Source organism: Halichoeres trimaculatus, unplaced genomic scaffold (genome assembly GCF_033239565.1).
Source record: "Halichoeres trimaculatus isolate MK-OKI-2021-1 unplaced genomic scaffold, fHalTri1.1 fHalTri1_scaffold_12, whole genome shotgun sequence".
NCBI classification, from domain to species: Eukaryota; Metazoa; Chordata; class Actinopteri; order Labriformes; family Labridae; genus Halichoeres; species Halichoeres trimaculatus.
The window spans coordinates 20,250,480-20,275,408 of NW_027437190.1; the positions used below are offsets into that span (position 1 = coordinate 20,250,480).

Sequence of the window (24,929 nt, forward strand, 5' to 3'; positions counted from 1 at the left end):
AAAAGATTGTAGTGTCAATGCAGAAAACAGAGCTCATGTGAGAGTAAAAAAATAGCAATCAGACACATAGCTCTGAGTGAAAAGTCAATTCTGTGAGGCAAAGGCATTTCTTTAATTACTCCACACTGTGTGAACAAATGTATAAGATCAGATCTGATGGAAACTGGGGTCAACAATGCTGCCAAGCTCAAACAAATGAAAGATTAAAAGGCAATGTGGCAGCAGCGTAAAATGAACTTGTCTTGTTTGTGATGACAAACCTCTTGAGGAAATCTAACTTTAAGACGTGTGTTGTTAGTACCTGTAATAGCAGCCTTTCATCCCCAATAACAGCTGCTGTATTCCAGTCCATGATCTCTGAGAAGGGAAGCTCCCAGCCGTTACTCAGCATCACCGGCACACAAGCAGCCTGTGGAAGTAATACACACACAAACACAAAACACAGAGCTGGTTGAGGGGATGCGTGTTTCCGGCTTGTATAGCTAAAAGCAAGAAAACAGACGAGAGAGGAGAGAAAACTGGAAAATAATACAACATGGCTCATGCTCTGCAAACCAATGCAATTACTGTACATGGCCCATTTCCCCAGCAATCCCATCAGGTAATTTAACAAATGGGAGTAACTCAACTTCAAACACATTTCCATCAGCTGCAGAAGCATTGTGGTACCTTGATGACTAACTCTCAAAGAGAATGGGCAGAGCAGCTTCATAAAATGATCATTATGATCTGTGGAAAGGGAGAATCGTTTCGTAACATGTTTGAACATTAAACCCACATGTACAAAAGACTATTTTGGTGCTTTTTTTCTAGTTAAAAAGGACAGCTGAAGAGATACGGGATATGTGGGAAGTACAAAGTCAGGAAAATTTCATGCAGTGAAGCTACATAGCAAGGAGTTGAACTAGCAACCACAGTTAAAACACAAGGACAACCCACGTATTTCTGCTTGCATGTGATTTTATTCACCCTCTTGCGTACACAAACTCCTGTTCATGTTTGTGACTGGCCCTTTAATCTGTTAAGCGTGGCACAATTCACTGATTGGCCTTGGTCAACACACATGTACACACACACAGACACATTTAGGCACAATCCTCCGGCATCAGAGTGCTGCAGTGCCCGTCTAATCTCCTTGGTGTCATTAGTGAAGGCAGCAATCTGCTGAAACGCTTCCATGTTTTCTCTACCTATCTGCTCTGAGTAATCAACTAGAGACTCCTGGAGCTCAATCCTCTCCCAGCTCATCACATTATGCACCCACACATGCGTATAAGCACAAACACACAAACACGCACACACACAGGACAGACATTCATCAATGAGACTCCCTGATGTGCTCTGCCTACATTTTGCAAACATGCTCATGTTGCAGAAAATCTCAATCGACAGGTCACCTGGATTGCACAACCTGATCCTTCAGGTCTGCACTCTACATCATCTGCTGGATCAGTCAACCCCTTCTCATGTGACTTCCCTTCACCTGACTTGAACACAGCCACCTATCTGGCCTATAAGCATGTCTGCTCCAGGGTATTTCTGATGCTGCAAGCCTGCCTGGCCTTTCTTTTCCACACAGTATCCAGCTGCCTTCTTCAAATCCTGTGCATGTCAGGAAAAAGAGAGACCCACTAATACCTCCAGGCAATGGTCAAGCCCTTTACACCAGCTGACTGATTTCCCCTCTGTGAGGACCTGGTCATGAGTCCACAGTCTCACTTCAGCTAAGTCCTGACTCCCTGGTGGGGCAATTATCTCACCATTCCTTCTCACAAACAGTCACTGCCTGACTTCTAATGTAAACTTTAAAGTCCAGGCTCAAAATTTATCTCTTCTCTACCTTGTTCTCCACCGTGTCCCAGGACAAGAGTTTACATTTCTGAAATAAACATAACTCACAAAGAAGAAAAACAAACCTTTGGCTGCTTTGAATAAAGACATTATAACAAAGTAAATACAGATCTTTTTTGAATTTGCATTAACTCAAGAAAAAAGATTCTCCAGTCAAATTCTGCCACTGAAATTTCTCAGAAGAATGCACTCAGAATTGAGACTGAATAGAAAAACTGTATTTCAGTCACATGCTCAGTCCGTCCCCAGGTATCCTAACTCAAATTCCATATAAGTAGAAAGCTCACTAAAATTTTATGCCAGGAGCAAGTTTCATAAAAGTTAGGACAAGGGTGAGTTCCCCTCTTCCTGAGCATCACTTAGCAAATGTTTGGGGACAGTTTGTGGAATGTGAAATGATGCCCCATTCTCGACTGACAAAGGATTTCAGCTGCTCAAAATGTTGGAGTCCCCACTGTCGTAATTTTCATTTTATGATGCACTGAATGTTTTCAATGAGTGACAAACTGGGATTGCAGCCAGGCCAGTTTAGCACCCTAACTCTTCTACTACACGCTGGGTGCAGAATGTGGTTTGCCATTGTGTTGCTGAAATCTGCAAGGACTCCCAAGAAAAGGACATTGTCTGGTTGACAGCACATTGTTCTGAGTTAATAGTGCCTTCCAAGATTTGTTAACTAACCATGCCATGAGCACCTATGCACCCCAAACCATTAGGGATGCTGAATTTCCAAGCTGTGTGCTGATGTAAAGATAGGTGGCCCCTCCTCTCTGAGGAGCAGAAAACCCAGCATCCTTGATTTCTGACAGGAAAGTCAATTTTTGACTTCTAACACTGAGACAAAGGGAAATTACTGGCTGTTCTGGGCCATGTTAATATGGGGTTTTGTCTTTTCACAGTACAGTTTACCCAGTATCTGGGGACACTGCAACAACTTTAAACTAGAGCCCGACCGATATGTGATTTTTGGGGCCGATGCCGATACTGATACTGGGGGGCAAAAAAAGCCGATATCCAATATATCGACCGATATCCGATATATGGGCTGATATATATAATAAATTCATTGATATAAACTGGATATATACTGTTTATGAACACAAATTATTATAATACCCATATGATTCAAGACAGAGACAGAGCACTATTAAATTAAAACAAGGAACTTAAATTGTAAAAATGTCAACATGAGAACTGTAATGCAAACCAATGATAAGAACAAGCTGTAAACACAATAATAAATAAAATAGTCAAACTGTAAACACTTTAAATAAATAAGTCAAACTTTAAACACAATAAAAAAAATCAAACTGTAAACACACAATGAGCAACTTACACAACATTAAAATGTTATTCTATAGTCTTACATTAGATAATGGTGGACGTGTGAATTAACAGTAGCATTTATCTCTGTTTATCTGACAAAAAAAGCAACTTTTGTGACGTTTAAACATCGATAGTCTTACATTACATAATGGTGGATGGAGGGGTAAGGCACTAGGGCAGTGTGCAGCCCAACACACAGGAGCAGGAGCGACAGAATCTCCGTGGAGCAAAATTTTTTATAATTGGCTACAATTAATCGGTGACAGGCATATTAATTAAATAAAATAAATAAATAAATTAATCAGCCCGGCCGATTAATCGGTCGGGCTCTACTTTAAACTACGCTTTTGGGTGACTTTAGGCAATTCCAGGGTCTAAAATAAATAAAAAAATAACAATGGTTCATAAGATCACAACGGAGACACCAATTCTGAATTTTTCAAGACATACAGGTCCATTACTCTGAGAAGACAGACCACTGAGAATGTCATTTTGTCTGCAGATGTGCTCAGAAAAGAAAATACTTTTTCATGATTCATATGTTCTCAAATAAGAGCAAATAAGTGGTGTACATATTAAAATCATTTCATGTAAAAAGAAGTAATAGGTCAAATCATAAAACTACTAGCCATCAATACAGTCCAGTGGTCAGGTCATGCATCCCATGAGGTTATCCCCATTTTCTTTTCTTATTCAACATAAGTTATTTTAAAACAGAGCTTCCCTGAGGAAAACTGTTTCGTGAAATTTGCGTGTCCTTCAGCTTTAACCGCCGCTTATGACATTCATGTCATGAAAGATACTTGGATATCTGTTACATTTAAAGAAAGGGATCATTGAAAGTAGAAAACAGAGACATTCACGTGAGAATGTATCAGTATAAGAAAAGTGTAGTGTTTCAGGAAAGGAAGACTCGGGGCGGAGGGTGAAGACAGATGGTCAAAGAAAGAATTGAAAAGAAAAAAACAAGTGAGAAGGATGACATGCTCTGAGTCAGACACAGCTGTATCAACACTGTCTGGATCATAACACTCTGTAAAGCAATGAGGGCTACTGGGAAGAACTGATTCCATCACTTTTTCCATTCATCACTGCCATTTATTAATGGCCTCATTGGATCAGCATAATTCAGGGCTGACTCATCACGAGATGTCTTTAAGTAGCTCAACTTGTGTTTGGTCATTTTGCTAAATGAAATTCTAAAATGTACCTCATTACTCAGAAATTCAGACACCCAAAATCCAATTACCAGTATTGACTATATGTTAGTCAGCATTTAGATCAAAGACTCATACTCATTTATTTATGAAATTGAATCTGGGACCTAAATGGTATTTAGCTGCTGTATTGCATGCAGTGTTGCACCTCCTATTTTTTCACCTTTAGTGATGTCTAATATGAAACAAAACACTTTTTTCTCCCTCCTAACTGACTCCGATTCATTAACAGCTCCGTCCTGTGTTAGAGGCAACATCTGTTTGTGGTTCACTGACCTGCAAAGCCTCTAAAAAGCGAAAGGAGCCCAGCCGTCGTCCTCTGGGTACCAGGCAGAATGTGGAGTTGTAGAGCATCTCTCTGTAGTCATACCTGTTGGATAACACACAACAGAAGCTCACTTAGCAATCACTTCTTCTAACATATGAAATCATACTATATTTTCAGTCATTTGGTTTTTTGCTGTCCCATAAAAAAATCAGACCCCAGGAACAAATACTGAATGTAGCATAGACCACAGAGCAGATAAATCACTGTTTTTTGACAATGAAATACCTGGAAAGCATACGCTCTTTCAAGAATAACTTTTCTCATTCTCTGTCTCCCCATTCAACTATAAACCCTTTGCCCTCTCACCTGCACATCTCAACATCCCTGGCTTCTTCCTCATTCCCTCCATCCAATCTAAACCTCAGTCAGCACTAGCTTGGATTAAGGAGCTGCTTGGCATTCCTTCAGTGTAGTTTTTTAGAGGTGTACCAGATAGAGAACAAGCAAGGATGTGCAGACTGGGTTTTAATGGATAGTACTGAATGTGTGAACAGTGTATTTGAAATTTAATGCACAAATATTTAAAATAAAATCTGAGTATTTGTCTGAATCTAAACATGCACATTTTATCATGAGAATGCAGAAATGGATACAGGTGAGTTTGCTGACAGCATTTGCCTGTGGAGCTATTTTCCTTCCCTCTCCTTCACTCTTAACGTGTATACAGGTTACTTATGCAATCTGTTTATTTTCTCAGCTGTCAACATGTGCACTGCAGAGCTTTTTCTATCCAAGTTTCATACTGAAGTGTCAGCGTTACCATAAAGACTTGAGGATTTCACTGATGCACTTTATTTCACATGTCAACAAACAGTCCAAACACATGTCAGCCTTGCTTCAAGCACGTGTGTTGGAGTATATAACAATAACCACTGTACTGCACATTGACATGATGGTGGATGTTGGCTGCAATGGTAAATGAGCTTTGGCAAAAATGTTATGTTTTAATGGATAATCTGATGGAAGATTACACTTGCAATTGACAGCCCCTACAGTAAAATGAGAGAAGATTAACAGCCACAAAAAGCATCAAAGCTGGAGTTAACCTTGATGACATCTATACTACTACACTATAATGTCCATAGAAGTCCATTACTGACAGAGTTGATAATTGTAAGCTTTAGTAAATAATGTCACCAGAGTAACATCTGGGATGTGACCCAGCATGCGTCTGTATCCATTATCAAACTTCACTCTGCTTCATCACCCAGCTCCATCATTGATTCTGTGTGATGGGCTATCATTAGGCACAGCAAACAAATAATCCAGCTAGTGGCTCATAATAACTGACCATTTCACAGGCCAATAAAAAAACAAAGTATAGGTTCATATCTGAGCCTGGCTCAGTGGAAATCCATCCATCACATTCCCTGTCAGTGCAGACTCAGAGCAGACCAGATGTTCCTCTGCATGCTTACCTCCATTCTTCTCTGCTCTTCCAGATGGTTGCCTGTGGGGAGGAGCAGACTCACAGTGTGCTGCTGCATGTCAGTGAGGCTGAGGATGAATGCTCAGAAATACTTTCTTCAAAAACCTACACCTGCTATGATTTGTGCTTTTAGTAAATTCTATGAATACTTAAAGGGGACCGACAGTTTGGTGACACTGTAAAAAAACAGTTGCTAGCTTCACTTTGCAGAGTCACCTTTAAGCTCTGCACAACATGAGATGAAATCTTGTCTCAGCCTTAATGTTCAGAGCTTGAGTTGAATCAGTTTTTTTTTTTTTACCAAAATTTTTACTTGAATTAATGCTTCAATGAAGCAGGAAATACAAGTAAGGCAATAACTTCAAACACAATGATAAAATGAGGATAAATAATGTAATGGAGCAGAGGAGTCCTACGTCATGCTGTTAACCAGTTTAGAACATAGTCAGAAACTGAAATTTGTGCCGCACTGCTGGTGTTACATAAACTAACAACAAAAAAAGCATGAATAGTGGGAACCTATTTAATAGCCAATGTTTTCAAGCCTCAGCCTGAGATACTAGATATGATTACACAATCATATTGAACATTAGATTAAGCCTACAGCAACAGCCTGATCACACTGCTGACACCTCCTTCCATTCTCTTCCTCTTTGTTGTGAGAAAATCTCCAAGACCACACAGTTTGTTTTTGAGAGTGAAAAAGAGGAATAGGCTATCAGAATGACTTACAGGTTTCCTAATTGTGTAGCTGTTTCTCAATTGATGGATAAGATTGAAAAAAAAGGGACTCAAAACCAGTGATGTCATCAAAAGCATCTGCTTACATTGTCCAGTGTAATAGTTCAGTACCAGCTGGTCGCACAAAAATCAATTTTGAGCCAGATTTAGGGCCTGGTTTGAATCCCCAATGATCAGATTGTGATCTGAATCTGGTTGGACCCAAATATTGGGAATAGTTCTCATGTATGAGTTGGATTTTTTAATCTCATCTGAGTTAATTTGTAAATGTTAGTGCTGTTTTGAAGTGCAGTAACGCAGTGTCATCTCTCCTATACAGCAACTCAGATCAATAATAAAGCTGTGAATCCTCTGCTTTGCATCTGTCTGTTTTCTCCAGTATTTCTCTTCAGTGAAAGAGAAAGGACTCAGCAGTAATTCTGAACAACTACATCACCTCTTCTTTAAATTCTATTTGAATTCAGATATCATAAACCTTGTCAGTTATGAGTATAATTAAACCTTATTTATTAATACTGTGGGACCAGAATGCAGTATGATGCACAGAAAGACAAAAGGATAACAGGAAGTGAGCTGAGTCAAAGAAAAAAAGATCAACCAGTCTCCTAGCAACAAGAATGGCTGGTGTTAAAAAAGAAATGCGCGGCTCACTCTGTCAAAGTGCCTGAGGAGGCTCAGAAGAAGAGCCAAAGTGTTTGTCTTCAATAATCTGCGTGAGAGACCTCACACATTCACGACATAACAGCTCACAGGACGGACTAAATCAGAGGACACATGGCCTCAGAGGCTCTGTGACAACTTTAAGTTCTCATGTGGGTTCATTTAAACTGTCTTGTGTGCTGCAACATGTCACACTCATACTATTCAATCTGAAGGCTATTTATTTTTATATATTTCCATGTGTTCTTTGATTCAATCTTTGTTCCGTGAGCTGTATGTTGTAGTATTGTTTGCAACAACCAGGGCAAATGTGATAGTAGTATCAGCAGTCATTTGAAAAACACTCAAATGAGAGTTTGACTCTGATTCAGTTTGAGTCAGATTCATAGTGAGTGGGAATTACTACTTTTACATCTGAAAAACCTCTTTTAAATTTTTTTTTATCATTGATATGTCATTGATATATCTGTTTATATAAAATGACAATGTTATCCTGCTGGGCAACATTTGTAAGAAAGGACATCACAACTACACTACATCTTATCAATCATCTATTACCAAACCTGTTTTCAAAAATAAAGCTGCTGCAAATAAATGGGTGACTGTGATTGAATTATATTGGATCGGCAAAAAGTATTTAGTCAATAAGAATATATCTTGCCAAATTTAGGAAAAGCAAATAAAAATGTTAAAAAAAGTTGGCATGGATCCTAAAAAATACTCTGCTCTTAAGATCCATTGTAGACATGATCCATGACGAGATTCCCCAAGACAGACTTGAGAGTGGAAAAATAAAGCTGCTCAAGTGCTATCCTACTCTCTTTCCCCTCACCCATCACACACTGACTTCATTTCTCATTTTCTGCTTCCTCTTTTTTGTCACAGTTGAGCCAAGCTGATGAGCTGCTTGGCTGTTTCCCGGACTATGCGTTCGAGCCAGAGGAATTTTGGCCTGAAAGGCACAGAGTGAAAGTGAGTATCATTGGATGAGAAAGGGAAAGATGAGAAAACAGCAGTTGACAACTGGATGTCGTATCCAAGCCCCACACACAGTCAGAGCCACCCGTGGTAAGAATATCGCACACGACGCAAACGGACAAAGCCTCTTTCTGATCTTGGAACACATCAGAGAGACTTCAATATTTCAAGACACTGCCAGGGCTGCTTTGTTTCCTCTGACAAGACTGCACACTAAACATGTGGACAACCATGACAGAAAAAGGGGAGCCAGTGAGCAAAACAAATTCACTTCTTCAAAACTCAGCACTTTCTTTAGGAGGACTTGAATCGGGCTAGGGTGTTAAAGAAAACACATGCATAGTGTTTTCGTTTGCAGGAGCAATTACTACATGAGCGTTTTGATCTATATAAGGAGATCAAACAACCCTGTGTAATGTGAGACTAATGAGCACCTCTTATACTCATGTTTCATGAGGTTAATTATCTCTTAAGATAAGTTGTAGAACACACTCTGGTATTGAAAGAGCCTACAAAGCTCTTAGGAACGAGGAAACATCAAACCTTACAAGTATTTTTATTGCACTTGTAGAGATCACCAGTCCAGCAGTTCTCCCCTTAAAAAGATTGATTTTTCAGCCTGTGTGTGTATGTGTAATACTTTGATGCGCTTCACAGAAATTCTACTTGGTCAGTATGACCGAACTTAGAGAGAAGAGACAAACTCAGAGCAAAGATTAACTGCAAAGACAGTGACAGTAACCTGCCTGAAGTTATGAAGCTTAAAATACTCCAGTACCAAGAGATTGATGAGCAACACTTTTATGAATTAGATTCTCCATACTACATCGTACTTAATAGCAAACTTAATCCTCCTGACTGTTTTACCTGCAGACATGATAGATGATGAGCTATTTTAAAAGTGGAACTGGGTAATAATTCCTCACGCTGGTATGGAGACTTTTTCCTGTGAAAAAGAAAAGGTGGTCTGCAGTAGATTTTTGGAACTAAGTTAGAATTTAATTGGAAAGATCATCCATTTCATAAAAGAATAAATGTGAATAATAAGTCACTCAAGCTTTACTCAGTCATGTAAATCAAACGTCAATGCAGATCACACTTTGTCATGGCTCACAAATAAACAAACAAAAAAAGATTATTGGAATATGAAGTATCTGATAGTCTTCATCTCAGACAAAGGAAACTGCTGATTTACACCTGAGTGAATGACATTAAGTCTTCAGATCATTAATTTACTGTTGTCACTTCTATTCACTGATAAAGCATTAGAATCCAGAATCTGCAGGACAAAGGACAGAGTTTTGGTATCAAAGTCATCTTGTTTTTTTATGTAGGATGGGCAGTGCCGTTTCAGGGTATATGCTAAAATCCTGAGGTTGATTTCAATACCTTTTTAATACTTTTTCAAAAACCTTTAAAAAAGTTTTGAGACTTTATCGCAACTTTCAGTTGTTGTTGGCATCCACTTTTTAACAGTTGTAGTTTACATTTTCACAGAAATGATGTAAGCTAAGGAGGAATAAAGCTTGAAAGAACAAATGAAACTAAAGGCAGGTTTATCGACACTCCCACAACAAGAAACGGCAGTTATTCGAGGCCAACTTGCTGAAGAAATGAGAAATTATTTAAACATTTTTTTAAATTTAGGACATGTGCCGGAGATAGTGTGATTTGCTATAATGTTGTATTTAATTTCTCTTTATAAAACTAGAAATGACGTTAGTTCATAGCTGGTGTTTATACCGCTCACAATCCTTATTGTTGTATTTTATTGTAACTAGAGTCTTTATGTATTCTTTTTATTTTATTCTTTTTTCTTTTTGTATTTTTCTACTGACTCCATCGATTTCTGCTGTTAACACAACAATTTTCCAGTTTGGGATCAATAAAGTAACTCTATTCTTTTCTATTCTATTCTATTTTAGAACTTTATCGGCTGAATGTTTAACATCCCAATCAGGGGACAGTGGCAAAGAGGAAAATAAATATTCATGGATATTTTTTGGGTCAAAGCTTGAATCCTATGAAACATAATACCTCATAAAACCACAGTTAAGACTTTTTAATACCTTTTAAGGCCCTTATTTTTCCCAAAATTGATTTATCAACTTTTAATACTTTTTGAGACCCCGCGGACACCCTGTGTTTACAATTGTTTCATTAAGCATCTGCTACAGGGATGGCAAAATCAAAATCAGAATCAGACATACTTTATTGATCCCGGAGGAGAAACTGCTTTTAAGTTACAGCGACTACCTTCAAAAGGTGTTCAAAATAAAAAGTAAAAAGTATAAAATTTAAGAAATAAGAAAGAAAAAAATAAAAAATTATAACATATAAGAAATTAAATGTTTTGTACATGTTTTTCAAGAGATAAAAGGAAGCAAATAAAGCAAACAATGTCCTCTCAGAAGCTGTGCCTCCACCCAACTCCATTCATTCTTTTCAAGCCGCCAGTCAAACAGTAAACAGCAGCCACAGCTCTTTGTTGTAAATCTCCTATTTCTCACTGGTGGCTACAGCAGAAAGCACAAAAAGTTGGATAGCACTTAAGAGACAAAAGCTCAGCAGCTGTAATACTGACCAGACACGACAATGCCAGCTCTGAGAACAAGATCTGCTTAATGTTTGATTTAGCCTGGGTGTGAACAGAGCATGTCATTGTCCTGAGGATTCACATCAAGACAATGGGCATGTTGATAGCATCACTTATATCCCACAGAGTGTGCCTGCTTCACACTTTGATTTGCTTGGGCATCATTCCACAAGTATGGAATAATGGCTAGTTTCTACATGATTCAAACACCTTAACTTTTACTCATCAGAGTATTTCCACTAGCTAAGAAAATGTCCAGCACTGATAGCCACCAGATGAGAGATTCACATGCGATGGAACAACTCTCCCTCAGCCTCATCAATTTATGGAAAGGACGTTCGTTTTATCGGGCCATTTTTGATATGAAGAGGGCCAAATATCCTGAGAAAAGATTTAAAAGAACTGAAAAGATTTTCAGTTCTCACAATGAACATCTTAAAGTTCTTTTTTTCCAGTGATGTAAGAAGTAACACTGATGTTGATAACATTGAAGCTCTTTAAAAAACAAAGCCTTTCTAGTTTCCTCGGGCACCTTGATCTCACTTATCTTCCTCCGGTTAATGAGTTCAAAGGCAGCTTAATAAAACATTTACAGGCAGATAGAGGGGGGTCTCCAACACTCCCACAGTTCAACATGACCCCAGGTTAATTCACCTAATTAATATGCTTTGAATCTTCTTTTCTTGCTCCTCTTCCTCATCCTACGCCCTCGCCCTCTCTCTTTCTTGGAAAATCAAAAAGCGAGATCCTTTCATCTCAGAATCAAGTCATATACGCCCTCAGAGTAAGCTCCAATAAGTCAACACACATTGACCAAAACACACAGAGTTATCAACATCTATCAAAAAATATTTGGGACATAAAAGAGCTGACTTAATTTGATGGGATCTTTATGAAGTGTAGGGAAAGTTTATCTCTCAATCCGCAACCCATCAGCTTGATGCAGCTGACGAGAAGGATGCTTTGAAGTGCTCTCAGGACACCAAAAATCAAAACAGGGGAGTCCTGGGGATAATGAAATGACTGTTGTTTGTAGGGCTGATCATGTCATGACTGTAGCGCCAGAGATTGTATAAACATCTGGTTAGATTATTTAATTTCACAGCAACATGTTTTTTAGGGCAACACTGCCCTAAATTTGAAATTACCATATTCACAAGACATGTCACTTTTACCTTTAAGTACAGCTGATAAAGGGGGAACATCATACACAAGAGTCAATCGTTTATCTGTAAAGCAAGTGCACCCTGACTGTGGTGCTGCAGAGGTAAGAGAACAGACAAGACAGTGATGGTCGAACACAGTGGCAAAGAGTAGGCCAAGTGATTCATTAGCATAGGCCGAGTTATGATGATGACATAAGATAATGGTTATCAATGCAGCAGAGGCATTTAACAGCCCTCAGGCAGCCAAGAAATACAGATTCACAGAGCGTTAAGTGGGAAAATGGAGCCATCATCCAGCTGAGAGCCTTGGAGAACACCACAGAGGCTACATCTGCTTGTTTTGTTATAAATATATGTTCTCGTTCCAGTAGAAATTTTGGATTGTCTAGCTGTAAAATGACTAAAGCCTGGCTCACACTACAGGATTTTAAAAATCTTAAAAGATTCTGAAATCGGGTTGAATTTCACACATAAGGAGAATCTTCATAGAAGATTTGAAAATACTGACCAGTACACACTACAGGATTTCACCAAGATTATTTGACCAGAGAGAGTGTACCACATGTGCTCAGTTGTTTGATCCGAGCCTGGTCTATGTGGAACAAAACTTTTTTTCTTTTTTTTTTCAGGCGGTACTAAACTTGTAACACGGGTTTCATTTACTCCGACAAAGCGCACAGAACAACAACAATACAGCGGGAGACACATGTCGAAACAGGCGAAACTTAAAACCTTTTTTACTAAACAAAATAGCTCAGAGGAGAAAGATGGTGATGAGGCTGAAATCCCAGAGGCTGCAGCAGATGTTGTCTTGCCTCCTGCCGAGAAGAAAAGGAAAAGTCATCGTTTCGGACCGAATGGAAGCTTTTGCTGTGCAATATTAATTTTACTTAACCGATTGAGTCAGTTGATGGCACTCATTTTATTTGATACAGCCTATGCTTTAAAAGAAAGTTTTATAAACTGACATGCTTTGATGTTATTCTTATATGTAAGTCGTATAATTTTTAAGTCTGCCCCTTAACGTAAACGTGAAGACCCATGTAAACTTAATGGCATGACCTACCAACTAACCAAATTAGTTGCCTTAACGAATTTCGTTAGTAAATAATGTGAAGACTTGTAAAATATAACTCCCATTAAGGTTATTCACTCATGCAGTGACAGATCACCCTATAGAGCCCAAATGTCATAGTCGCCGTCGAGGTGTGGATCCTAACTGTCATTATTTGGGAGCTGTCTGTGGGACTCCGCTGTTTGACGCACAGTGCAGGGTTTTATTATCAGTTTTTGGAATCAGTCAACTCAGGTTGTTACACAACTTTGCTTTGAAGATAGAACAAATATTTCTAGTCCAAATTATTTATGTTTTTAAATCGCTTTGTCACGTATTACACGTATTAAGATTACATCGATCTAAAATACACCCCCACTTAATAACAGGAAAATAATTTTTTTACAGGCTTGCTTCGCAGGGGAGTAGACTTTATATATATGTCCTGATCTTTGGGCATATCTTTGAATAAATTCCCCTATCACTCTATTGAAATTTGGTCCGCACGAAATTTGACAGGCAAGGGTGGGGCCCTTTGAAAAGTATCCCCCCCCCAGCCTCGCGGAAGCTGCGGGGGTATACTTTGCAGCATTTAAGCTCAATAAATTCAGATAATATTTGACCGGGAAATCAAACGCTTGTCCGGTAAATTGAAAACCTGCCAGTCACGTTGTCCGGTGCCATTTTTTTATAGAGGAAACCCTGAGTGTGAGCCAGGCTTTACTTCATGAATGAAAGCATGAATGAATGAATTCGCTAAATTCACATCACACAACTCTCTTGCGAAAAATAAGGTGCGTTTCATCCTGAACAAAGATGGAAGTTTAGCAGATTAATCCAAGTGCCTCTGATCTTGAAGGAATGCTGTCAAACAGCCTGTAACTGACTCCTGCTGGTGCTGCTGTTTCAGTGGCTGCTCTGCACGAGAGATAAACTCCAGGTTAGGAATGTCTCTGTTCCCAGGCCAAGCAGGGATGGATTGAGGAAGAGATAGAAGGACATAAGAAGACAGATGGAGGGAGGAAGGAAAGAGTGATGAATGGATGGTAAATGAGGAGAAGGATAAAACATGAGAAAATGTGAGCCTTAAAGAGACGGGAGCACAGGCGAGAACAGCATACTGAGACGTTTTATCAGCAGAAAGAAAAACAGAACATAAAAAAAAACCTAGTTGTGAGTTTCTGTACCCCTTAAAGGGCTCTGTGACTTTATCAGCATGCAGACAGCTTCCCCAAACACTGAATTGTTTTTTACCAGGATGAAAAACTCTCTCATCTCATAGACCACTTCCTTTCTTTAATGGCAAAGCAACTGTGACATTAACCATGACAGGATAAGGAGGCTTTGTTATATCTCTCATAGTTCAGAATACGGGATGCTATCAACTGAATTTGATATCAATGCACCATCAAATGGACTTGCGGGCTGTGTCTGATATAATCCGATCCATCATACCGAGAGAGGGATTTAGATAAAGCCTGACTGCTGAGGCTCAGATCTGCCCAGGACAGAGTCATAGCATTGTGTGTTTGTGTGGGTGTGTAATTTGGGAAAATATTGAAGGGGTAATGCATCAGTGGAACTGCAGGACCATGTGTTTTCATGTGTGCACATGTGAGCCTGCATGGGGTCATTATTAGGACACGTTCTTATGCAAGTGTTTCAAAGGAAATAAAGATGGATGGTGTGGAGAGAAGAAAAGTGAAGTGTTTGGGTTATTTACATGTGTTGGGACATTTTCATCTGAGTGGGACATTGCACTTTTGACCTTTAAGTGAGTGTCAAGCAAACACACAACTGAGAGCATGCCAGAAGATCCTGCAAAAGCAGAGTATCCAGCAGAGGTCAGCTGATACGTGATACTTCTGGATTATTTCAACTGCTTACACTAAATGATTTTTTGGAAAAAGCCACAAGCTTGAGAAAGGAAACACCCATGACACCCTCTCAAAATCAATTTATAGGTTGTTAAAAAGGCTTTGGCAAATAATGAAGGGTAGAAGCAAGAGATTACTTTCAAACCTTTACAGAGGTTAATTTCATTTCTTTACGAAGGAACCTCCAGGAATAGAGCTTCTCAAGTGTTCTTTCTTTACCTTAATAAATTGGATTTCATTTGAGCTGCACACAGTATAATAAAAAAAGAAAACAAAACAGTTGCTTGCCCTTCCAAATAGGGGTAGCATATAGCTTAGAGCATATACCTTCAATGTTCCAATCTTATTTTATTGAAAATCATTGAGCAATCCATGTAAAACAATAAAATCTATATGTTTTAGGTCTCAGAGCATAAAGCAACAATGGCTGGCTGTCAGACCTTCTTGGAGGCATATAAGATCAATTTCATATGTAAAGCTGGGCCGATCACTGATCCCCCAGAATTAAGGAATTTAGCACCGATAAATTGGTGCATGTCTACTTCTAAAAACACTGGCACTATCACTGTGTTACACAGAGAAACTAACAGTTTACAAAAACAGCACTTCTCAAACACTAAGATTAGCTCATGTGAAAACTGATTAACACACTAGTTGCAGCAGATAATATAAAGACATATTCTTTCCTTGAAGTATAAAAAGAATATCCACCTTTTGGTGTTAGAAAGGGGGCAGGAAACTTAGAAAGGAATACCCCTTAGCCTAAAGATTTAAGCCCTGTTTACATGTTGTTTCAGCCGAAAATACCAAAACGCTCTGAAAACACAGTGAAAAAAAATCTGACAGACCAAAAATACTGTAGTAAGCATGCCAGGCCTGCAGTTGGCGCTGTAACTGTCTTGTCGAAAAGATCACCAAAGTAGAGTTGAGCTGATCATCTGGTGTAAGGAAAGCAACAGATGCACATTTAGTATGAAGACAGTCAGCAGATTCCGCAGATTGAGCAGCACAAGCACAACACAGTAGTTCGCGACGAGCGTAACAATACTGTTGACCTGTTGTATGCATTCCCGCGAAGCGGAGTGTGACGTCAGCGTTTCCACTAAAAATGCTGACTTACTGTTGACACGGCAGCGTTTCAGAAAAATTCCACTCCGGATGCCATTTTCAAAAGTTTGCGTTTAGGTTGGCTATAATGCCACTTTCGAGTAAATGTGAGGCCGAAATGCAACAATACTCTGGTGTTTTACCCTTAAACCATTTTCACGCAAGCGCATACAACAGTACCGTTGTTATGATCGTCGCAGACTACTATGTTGTGTTTGTGTTCCTCAATCTGCTGAATCTGCCGACTGTCATTCAACAAAATTTGCCTCTGTTGCACCATTTCTGCTCTAAGTATTTGCCACTACACTATATGATTGGCCCAACTCCACTGCGGTGGAGAGCCACCAAAAGCAGCTTATGTACAAGATAGTTACAGTACCAACTACAGGCCTGGCATGCTTACTACAGCATTTTCAGTCTGTCAGCGTTTCTGTGAGATTTTTTTCACGTTGTCGTGTAAACGGGGCCTTAAAACTGCAGGGGGGTAAATTTGAAAGAATGTGAGAATGTGTTATTGGGTAATTTGTGTGAAGAAAGTCTTTAAAACACACCACATGAGGGAAGAGAGACAATATGAGAGTTGATCCAAACTGCTGATGTCAACCAGCTGCAGATGCATTGGAAAGAGAATAGCTAGAAGCGCAAAGCTGGTGTAAGGTAATGAGAGGAGCTCCTTCTGCTGCTGCAAGGAGAGTGAATTAGTATCTCACCAAGTCGAGACGCCAAAAACTAAGTGTAAACACAGTCTTTTAGCTCTCAAGAGAGAAAAGATGATTACCTCACAATTACGAGACCACAGAGGGGAGAGAAGCCCCATTGCCTCAGTGACAGAAAGAGAGATTACAGGGTGGCAGCGCTACTAATGATGATGGGGGAAAGGAAAAATACAGCAGTTTATCCCAGAGGACACACAAAATAGCAACAACTTGGAGAAATCTGTGGCCCTTGGTTTACGCTTGGCATGCTCTTCAAATTGAGAGATGTTGAGGGAATGCCTTATTCATTGAGCGTCTGCTGCTGCGTCTAACAAATCTCTTTTTTCCCAAAGACTTGAAACATCAGCACCCAAAGAGACATTCAACAGGTTTCTATTCCAGCAAAGGGGCACCATGATGCACACTTTGGTTCTATATTTATGCATCCATATTTTCCTGGCAGCTGACGCTACAAGGCCTGTCAAATCATTAAATAACCAACACATGATCGTGGTAACCAATATCCAAACACATTTGACTACATGAGGTGGCATTTACAACCTGACCTGACATGGTCTCTCTCACAGAGGTTTCAACTCAACAGAAGGTCAGCTTTGTCTCAGTCCCCCTCAGGTTTTAACCCCTGTAATAAATCCTCCACCCCTAATGTGACGACTGTGGGGGAAGGGCGACCTAATCCTACACTGATACCATGATACACACACAGACACCTAAACATCTGTTGGCTTAACTTAATACAAATGCAACCTTACACTGAGTAGAAACACAAGACTTAAAACATTTTATCACAATGACAAAAGATTGACTATAGGTGGACAGTAGACAAGTAAACCGGATAGAGGTAAGAGTATTGAAATTTATGTTGTAATAGAAAATCTCTAATTATCCAGATTGAAATCTGGTGAGTTTTATAATCTGTTTAAAAAATTATCCAGCAAATTTGGCATCAGATACCAGAAAGTGTTATTGATTTTAAAACATGAGGTCAAAGAGAGGGCAGAGGGAGGACAGGCTGGATTGACATGGGTTAGAATTACTAAACTGAAACTGAAAGCACAATGATATATTGTCGCAGTGATCACCTTCCATTCTGCAGGAAATGCACACCACGTCAACACATTACCACAAAGCAAACAATAGTGACTTCCAGCTGCTTTTCTTAACAGTCATACTTTAACTGTCAGAAGTGTACAAACATCTGCCACAGGCACCTCCTCCATGATCCACACGAACAATTCCTTCCACTCTGGCCATTTTTAGCAAGCAGCTGGACGTGTCTTGAAAATGTAAGACTCAACACCTGTTGACTTATACAATTCTTACTCGTAAAGTGGGATGACCCTTTGTGCTACACTCAGAGACAAGTTAGTCTGATCTCAGGGAGAATCAGACTGCAAAAAGTAGACTCTTAAACAGCTAAATTCCTCTGCATCCTCGCAGGCACACAGGTTTAGAACAAAGCCTCACCATCTGTTAATGAATTCCACGGCCTGCGGTGCTTGCTGCTGCAGGCAGGTAATTAGTTTGAACAGCGGGAAAGATCAAAGATGAGACTTCCTGTCTTGCCCTCTGGTTATGACCTCACAAGCGGAAGTCACAGATTTCACTGGGTGAGAGGAGGAAAGAAACTGTGTGAAAGTTGGCCGACAGGCTGAAAATCACAGTGTGGGTCTTTCAGCTTGAATCACAGGAACCTACAGGTTTGATAATACAGTACGTGGTGTACAAACAAAACAGGCGCTGTAAGTTCCTTGTTTACAGCTTCCTTTCTGCTGCTTTTTCTTCCTGACATGTTTTAATCATAAACTGTATATAGAGTGGACAGAGTGGCTCCACCATTCACCATTGTACTGTTTTGAAGCCAAATACCCCCGTCGCAGGCGCAGCCATTGTAGCAGTTGTGCAGCCAGAGTCTGCGCAGTAAAGACTGTAAGGGATTCTGGGAGAATCTGAGTGGAGCCCAGTGACAAAAATAGTAATTGTTTTTTTCTTTCGAGAGTCTAATCACTTCTTAGCTCTCCCTCCTGACATATCTTACTATCCCCCCAAAAAATACACAAGAACGGCAGCTGTCAATCATCATTAAATATGACGGAAAAATTTGTTTTTAAGCTCTTATAACTAATGAAAACTTTTCAGAAAAAAGAGGACTTGAATACAAGGCAGCCAAATGAAATCTTCAAATCACCACAACAATCGTACGTGAAAAACATTTCTACGAGGCAGGGATGCACAGATCTGATCCAGCCCTTCAAAACTGGATCGGGTATTGGTGAGAAAGGATCGGTCCAAACTTTACACTAAAGCTAACTATAATTTAGTCTACAAGGTATAAAATTTTACAATCAAATAGTAATTTCTGTTAATATTGAAGCATTTTTTTAACGAAAGTGCTGTTAAACATTTAAACACTAATAGTTTAATTACTTACTTCAGTAATTCCGTATGTACTCATTTTTGTCCTTAACTCAAAACATTATCAGTCTTATCCCACAGTCGAGCATGAAAGTTATTATTTAACACTGGTATCGGATCTGGATCAGTATTGGTCAATACCCAAAGCTCAGGTATCGGTATCGGGACCAGAAAAGTTGGATCGTTGCATCCCTACTACGAGGTGTATTTAAAGTTTGACCACAGCTCATCTGGAATGGCTGGGGAGATAGATTTTTATTTTACCTATACTGCAGCCAGCCACCAGGGGGAGCAGTTTTTGTGGCAACCTCACTTCAAGCCGAGCAAGATGACATTCATATTTTACCGTTCATGGTGTGAATGAGTTTAACGTTATTGGGAGTCTACTTGCCACTTAATCTGTCAAGGGTTGCAAATCCAGCAGGTTGAATCCAGCCTCTATTTCATAGTAGAGTTGAGACTGTCACATACCCGGGGTTATCATCGTGTGTGCTCAAGCTTCCCTTCCCCTCGCTGAGATGGTTGAAGCCCTTATCTGACAAAGTGGAGTCCAAAGAGGACAGCGGGAGATAGCATATCTGTGTGTGTGTGTGTGTGTGTGTGTGTGTGTGTGTGTGTGTGTGTGTGTGTGTGTGTGTGTGTGTGTGTGTGTGTGTGTGTGTGTGTGTGTGTGTGTGTGTGTGTGTGTGTGTGTTTATGGTTTATGTGTGTGTGCCAGTTTTATCTGATGATCCATGTCTCTACCCAGCCAAGCCCCCACAACATGGTGGCTAGTAATTTTTCCATGCTGCCAAGTTTGGTTACATTAACGGAGCACAACATGATCCATCACAGCGATGATTCATTGCCAGAGTCCATTTCAGAAGACACTTGCACTCACACAATAGCACTCGTGTGGGCCAACTTTCAAGATAAGTTGCTTCCTGTCTCTAAATCTTCACAACAGAATTACTAAAGCTCTTTATCATTGTACCGTAATCTCATCGCCTGAGCAAAAAATAATAAATGAAATATTAAAAATATATATATGAGGCATTGAATCAAAAGTCACAGAGATTTAGAAGCTGCATGTCTGCAGGCTTGGCAGGTTGGCCCGCCACACTGACCAAAGGATTATAAAGCTGTAGGATTTTGCTGGCCTTGGTTTTAGAGTGCTGCTTAAATCTGCATGTTGCTCTCACAACATATTTTATCATACAAGAGGGATAATTGAGAAAGCCCCCCTGCCATGCTGTGGAAGCAACTTATCTGAGTGTTTGAGAGATGGTACATGTGCCTCATGCGTCACGCAAACATTGTGCTTCCTGAGTGATGTTAGTTCAATAAAGTTACATCTGCTGTCCTGAGGTGCTCCCCCAGTGGTACTGCAAATGACTTTGTAAGAGAAACCCATCAATTATTTATGACACATCTATTCTGAGTTTCTTTGCTCATTTTTTCTACATTTCACATCACTAAAGGCTTTGAGACTGGGTTGAATTTTTTCAAACATACTTACATGGTTTTAATCAGTTTATACCGCAGGAGTTAACAGACCAAAAACTTGATATGAGGCGGATCAGGAAGACTTTTTTTTCTTATTAATCATCATCAGGTTAAGTTCTTCAGTAGCAATCTTTTCATAGCAAAAAAAGACAGCTTGGCTTGTAAAAATACCACAGTCAGTGTGGAGAAACCATAAAATGGATTTCAAATCAATTCCTTTTTACTTCCTGTAATCAAATTCACCTCATCTATAACTATCACAATAAAGTGCTGCTTGTTTTTAATTACCTCTGCCAAGAAGGTTAGGTTTTTGGGATAGTCTGTCTGTCTGTCAAAAAGTAACGTACAGATCTAGATGAAATCTTCAGGAAATGTTCAAGATGGGATAAGAAAGAAGTGATTCAATTATGTAGGTGATCCGGATCATCGTCTGGATTCAGGATTGTTTTAAAGGATTCCTTGTCGTTGTGAGAAAGGGCTATTTTCACCATATGTGTATATAACTCTATGATAAATGGTCAGATTGCTTTGCAAAACAATACAACACAAGGTCACGATAATTTCTGACAGATATAAAAGTACGATCCAGATTTGGGCAATATTCTGGATACTAAGATATGGAATGTGAAATATGTACTGGGTCATCATAATGTTCAACACTGTCAGGTAACAAATAATCATACAAACCTGCAACTTACACCAAATTGTGGCAGACAGTCTGTTGAAATGGAGTATCACATTAGAATAGGACTACAGTGTCGTGTCACTATCACAGTATGCTTGGCAGAGGTCTGCGCTCTCTGAGTGCTTTTCTAGTTTTGATCTGTTTTCCCTTTTACAACAACCTAACTTTAGTTAGACTTCTACTTTCTGCCTTAGTGTTTTATCCAGCCCAACTTTATCACAAGGAAGCACTGATATGAGGCTGCACATGATGACAGAAAAGCTTTTCCAGGAAGGGACCACACTCCATGCCTGGCATGTGGACATCCCTTTCCTTATTCCACTCTCACAGCATTCCGAGTGGTATACATCACCTGCACACGGCTGCCAAGGACAAGACATACATCACCCTGTCAGGACAGGAGAGAAGGAGGAAGAACAGCCAAAAAGAAGTGCTGCCCTCTGTTCTGAACCATTAGACAGCAAAGAGAGCAAGTTCCACTAAAAAAAGTCAAGCACATGAAGCATATCTGAATTTGAATCAGAGTGAGTGTGTGGAAAAGAGGGAGCAGAAAACAAATGCAACCACACAAGCACAGGCTGAAGTACACAAGGCTGAAATGACTACCGACAACGCCAACACTTTGCTAGGTTTTGACTCTTCTTAAATTAGACTGTGCTCGGCTCGGTCACAGCAAGGCTGTGTCCAAAAGCTGACGTCAGGGTAATGTGGAGCTGGCTGCTTCACAGGCACCCTAAGTAATTAATGAGTGATGAGACGTGAACAGTGATGCTAATACCCTCTGTTCCCTCTCAACCTCCCTCTCATAAAGCCTGCCAGAGAAAAATGAGATGGCAATCAATTGAGAGGTGAGCGGACTGAATCCTTCTGGGAGACAGTTTAGTTTTGGTGGTTCAAGTAATTTAGGAAGCACATACAGCATACAAATACACTAAAAGAACAGAATTATGTGTATTTAAATGGAAACTAGAATAGCACTCAGAGAGCGCCAAGCATACTGTGAAAGTGACAACACTTTAGTCCTACTTTAATGTTATACTCCCTTTCAGCAGACTGTCTGCTACAATTTGGTGTTAGTTGCAGGTTTGTACAATCATTTGTTACCTGACATTGTTGAAAACCATGATGACCCAGTTCATATTTCATCCCAGATCTTAGTATCCAGAATATTGGCAGGATCTAGATCGTACTTTTCTATCTGTCAGAAATTATCACAACCTTGTCTTATATTCTTTTGCAAAGCAATCCGACCATTCAATGTGGAGTTATGTACACATATGGTGAAAACAGCCCTATCTCATAATGATAAAGAATCCTTTGGAAAAATCCTGGATCCAGACGATGATCCGGATCACCTCCAAAATTAAATCTCTTCTTCCTTATCCCATTTTGAACATTTCCCGAAAATTTAATCCAGATCCGTTAGTTACTTTTTGAGTTATGTTATTTCACACACACACAAACTCTCCCAAAAACATAACCTCCTTGGAGGAGGTAAATATGTTAATTATGGTACTAACAAAGCTCAGTTTAGCAGGAAGACATTCAATCATCCACAGTGTCTCCGTCTGCTTAGCTGTAAGTACAACAAAAAGTGTCAGGACAAGAAGTGATGAGACTGTGCCGGTCACAGCCCGACTCAGAGCAATCATGTTGTGGGTAAACAGGCTGAGCTGTAACTCGATAGGTCAGCCTTACATGCCTCTAGCTTCACTTGGATGTCAGAGCAAATTTGGTCATACTTTTCAGGACATGGAGCAGTCCCATAGAATAACAATGCTGGACATGTGATAGTCTGTATCTTTTATCACAGCTATCACTTTCCATGAGCTCTAAATATGAGCAGTTTCTAATCCTCAGGCTCTATAGTGACCCGTGCAGCATTCATCCAGTTTTAACCCTTAACAGCAGGCTATGGGCCATTAGACTCAAAAGGCTAAATAAATCTCCACTTACAAAGGTTTCATCAGAGGGAAGATCTACTATGCATATACTCTGGTTGACATAAAACAAAAAAATTCATCTTTTAGCCTCAGTAAAAGAATCTTTTAAGTATCAAAATGCCATAAGGAACACTTCCAGAGGAAAAGTTTGAGGTAAATGTGGCCTGGCAGTTCATACTGACATATATTTTCTTCATTTTTGTCATATTTCTTCAGCAAAGACTTGAAATTGAATTTACCATTTTTAGATGAGTTTATCTTGACTCACTAAGTAGCTGATAGCGCCTGTATTTTTCTCTACAGCCAATGAAAACAGTATCATGAGTTAGACTGACAACATAATGGAGCGGAGGTACATAAATAGTCCTAAATGTTGTTCAGCTGTCATTACAGAATTGTTTGTCTGAATGGCTTCAGTACATCCTACTTTATCTTGTCTCAACAATAAAGACAACAGTTGCATTACATCAGGTTATTTATGGCACCACCGGCAGTGGAAACCAAGAGAGACCAAGCTGACAAACTACTGCAGCCAAAGACTAAAAGATTTTACACAAAGGATTTGAATACACTAAGCAAACAGAGTACCTAAGCCTCGTACAGTTTCTTTGTTGATAACTAAAGGTCTCCACAACCTTTCACTTTCATGAAAAAAAAAATCACATCTGAAACACTTCAAAATGCTGACTTTTTCCAAGATGATGATGTGGTCATGTAAGTGTCATACAGGCCTCTGTATATGACGAGGAAACATATAATCTGTGTGGATTGGTTTTGTGGTTTACCAGACTCCTTCGTGGCATGCTGCAGCATTCAGCACTTACCAGCAGGCCCAACCGTAGGTGGTTTCCTGGCAGAGCTGAGTTAAAAAGACAGACCACTGGAGGGAAAGGCTTCTTTTCATAAACCACAGTGTCCAGAGAGAGTACAGTGTCACACATTTATCAAGAGAAGCATCCAGTGGCTCTGTATAATAGGAGTTAAACTAATTCAGTTGATTGAGTCATGTTTTCCAAATTATTACTTGATGTCAAAATAAAACTGCTTTTCTTTAGACTTTTCATGCTGAGACAAACAGTTTACATGACTAACTTAATCAATTAACTTTCAAACTCAGTACATTCAAACACAGAATTCAGCAATAATTTTGCAATACCACAACTCTGGAAAACCTAAAATCTTTGTTTTTTTGTCTAACTTACCAGTACGCCAAAGAGCCAGGACTACATTAAAATAGGTGTTGCCCTCTACAGTAAACTCATCGTTAAACTAGGGGTGCACCGACCACAATTTTCTGACCAATCACCGATCTTAAAAAAGCTGACCTGCCGATACTGATTTGTGCCTATACTGTT

The 24,929-nt window shown here is 39.6% G+C and overlaps 1 protein-coding gene across 1 annotated transcript in view; it reads right to left on the minus strand.

The window, feature by feature from the left end:
• The window catches only part of LOC141800643 (exostosin-1a-like), a 46,057-nt gene that overhangs the window by 9,775 nt on the left and 11,353 nt on the right, over positions 1-24,929 (minus strand). The window contains exons 2-3 of the mRNA XM_074683311.1: positions 4,671-4,764; positions 302-409 (exon numbers count right to left, since the gene is read on the minus strand). Of these exons, the coding sequence (XP_074539412.1) occupies positions 302-409; positions 4,671-4,764 (202 nt within the window). The remainder of the gene's footprint in view (positions 1-301; positions 410-4,670; positions 4,765-24,929) is intronic.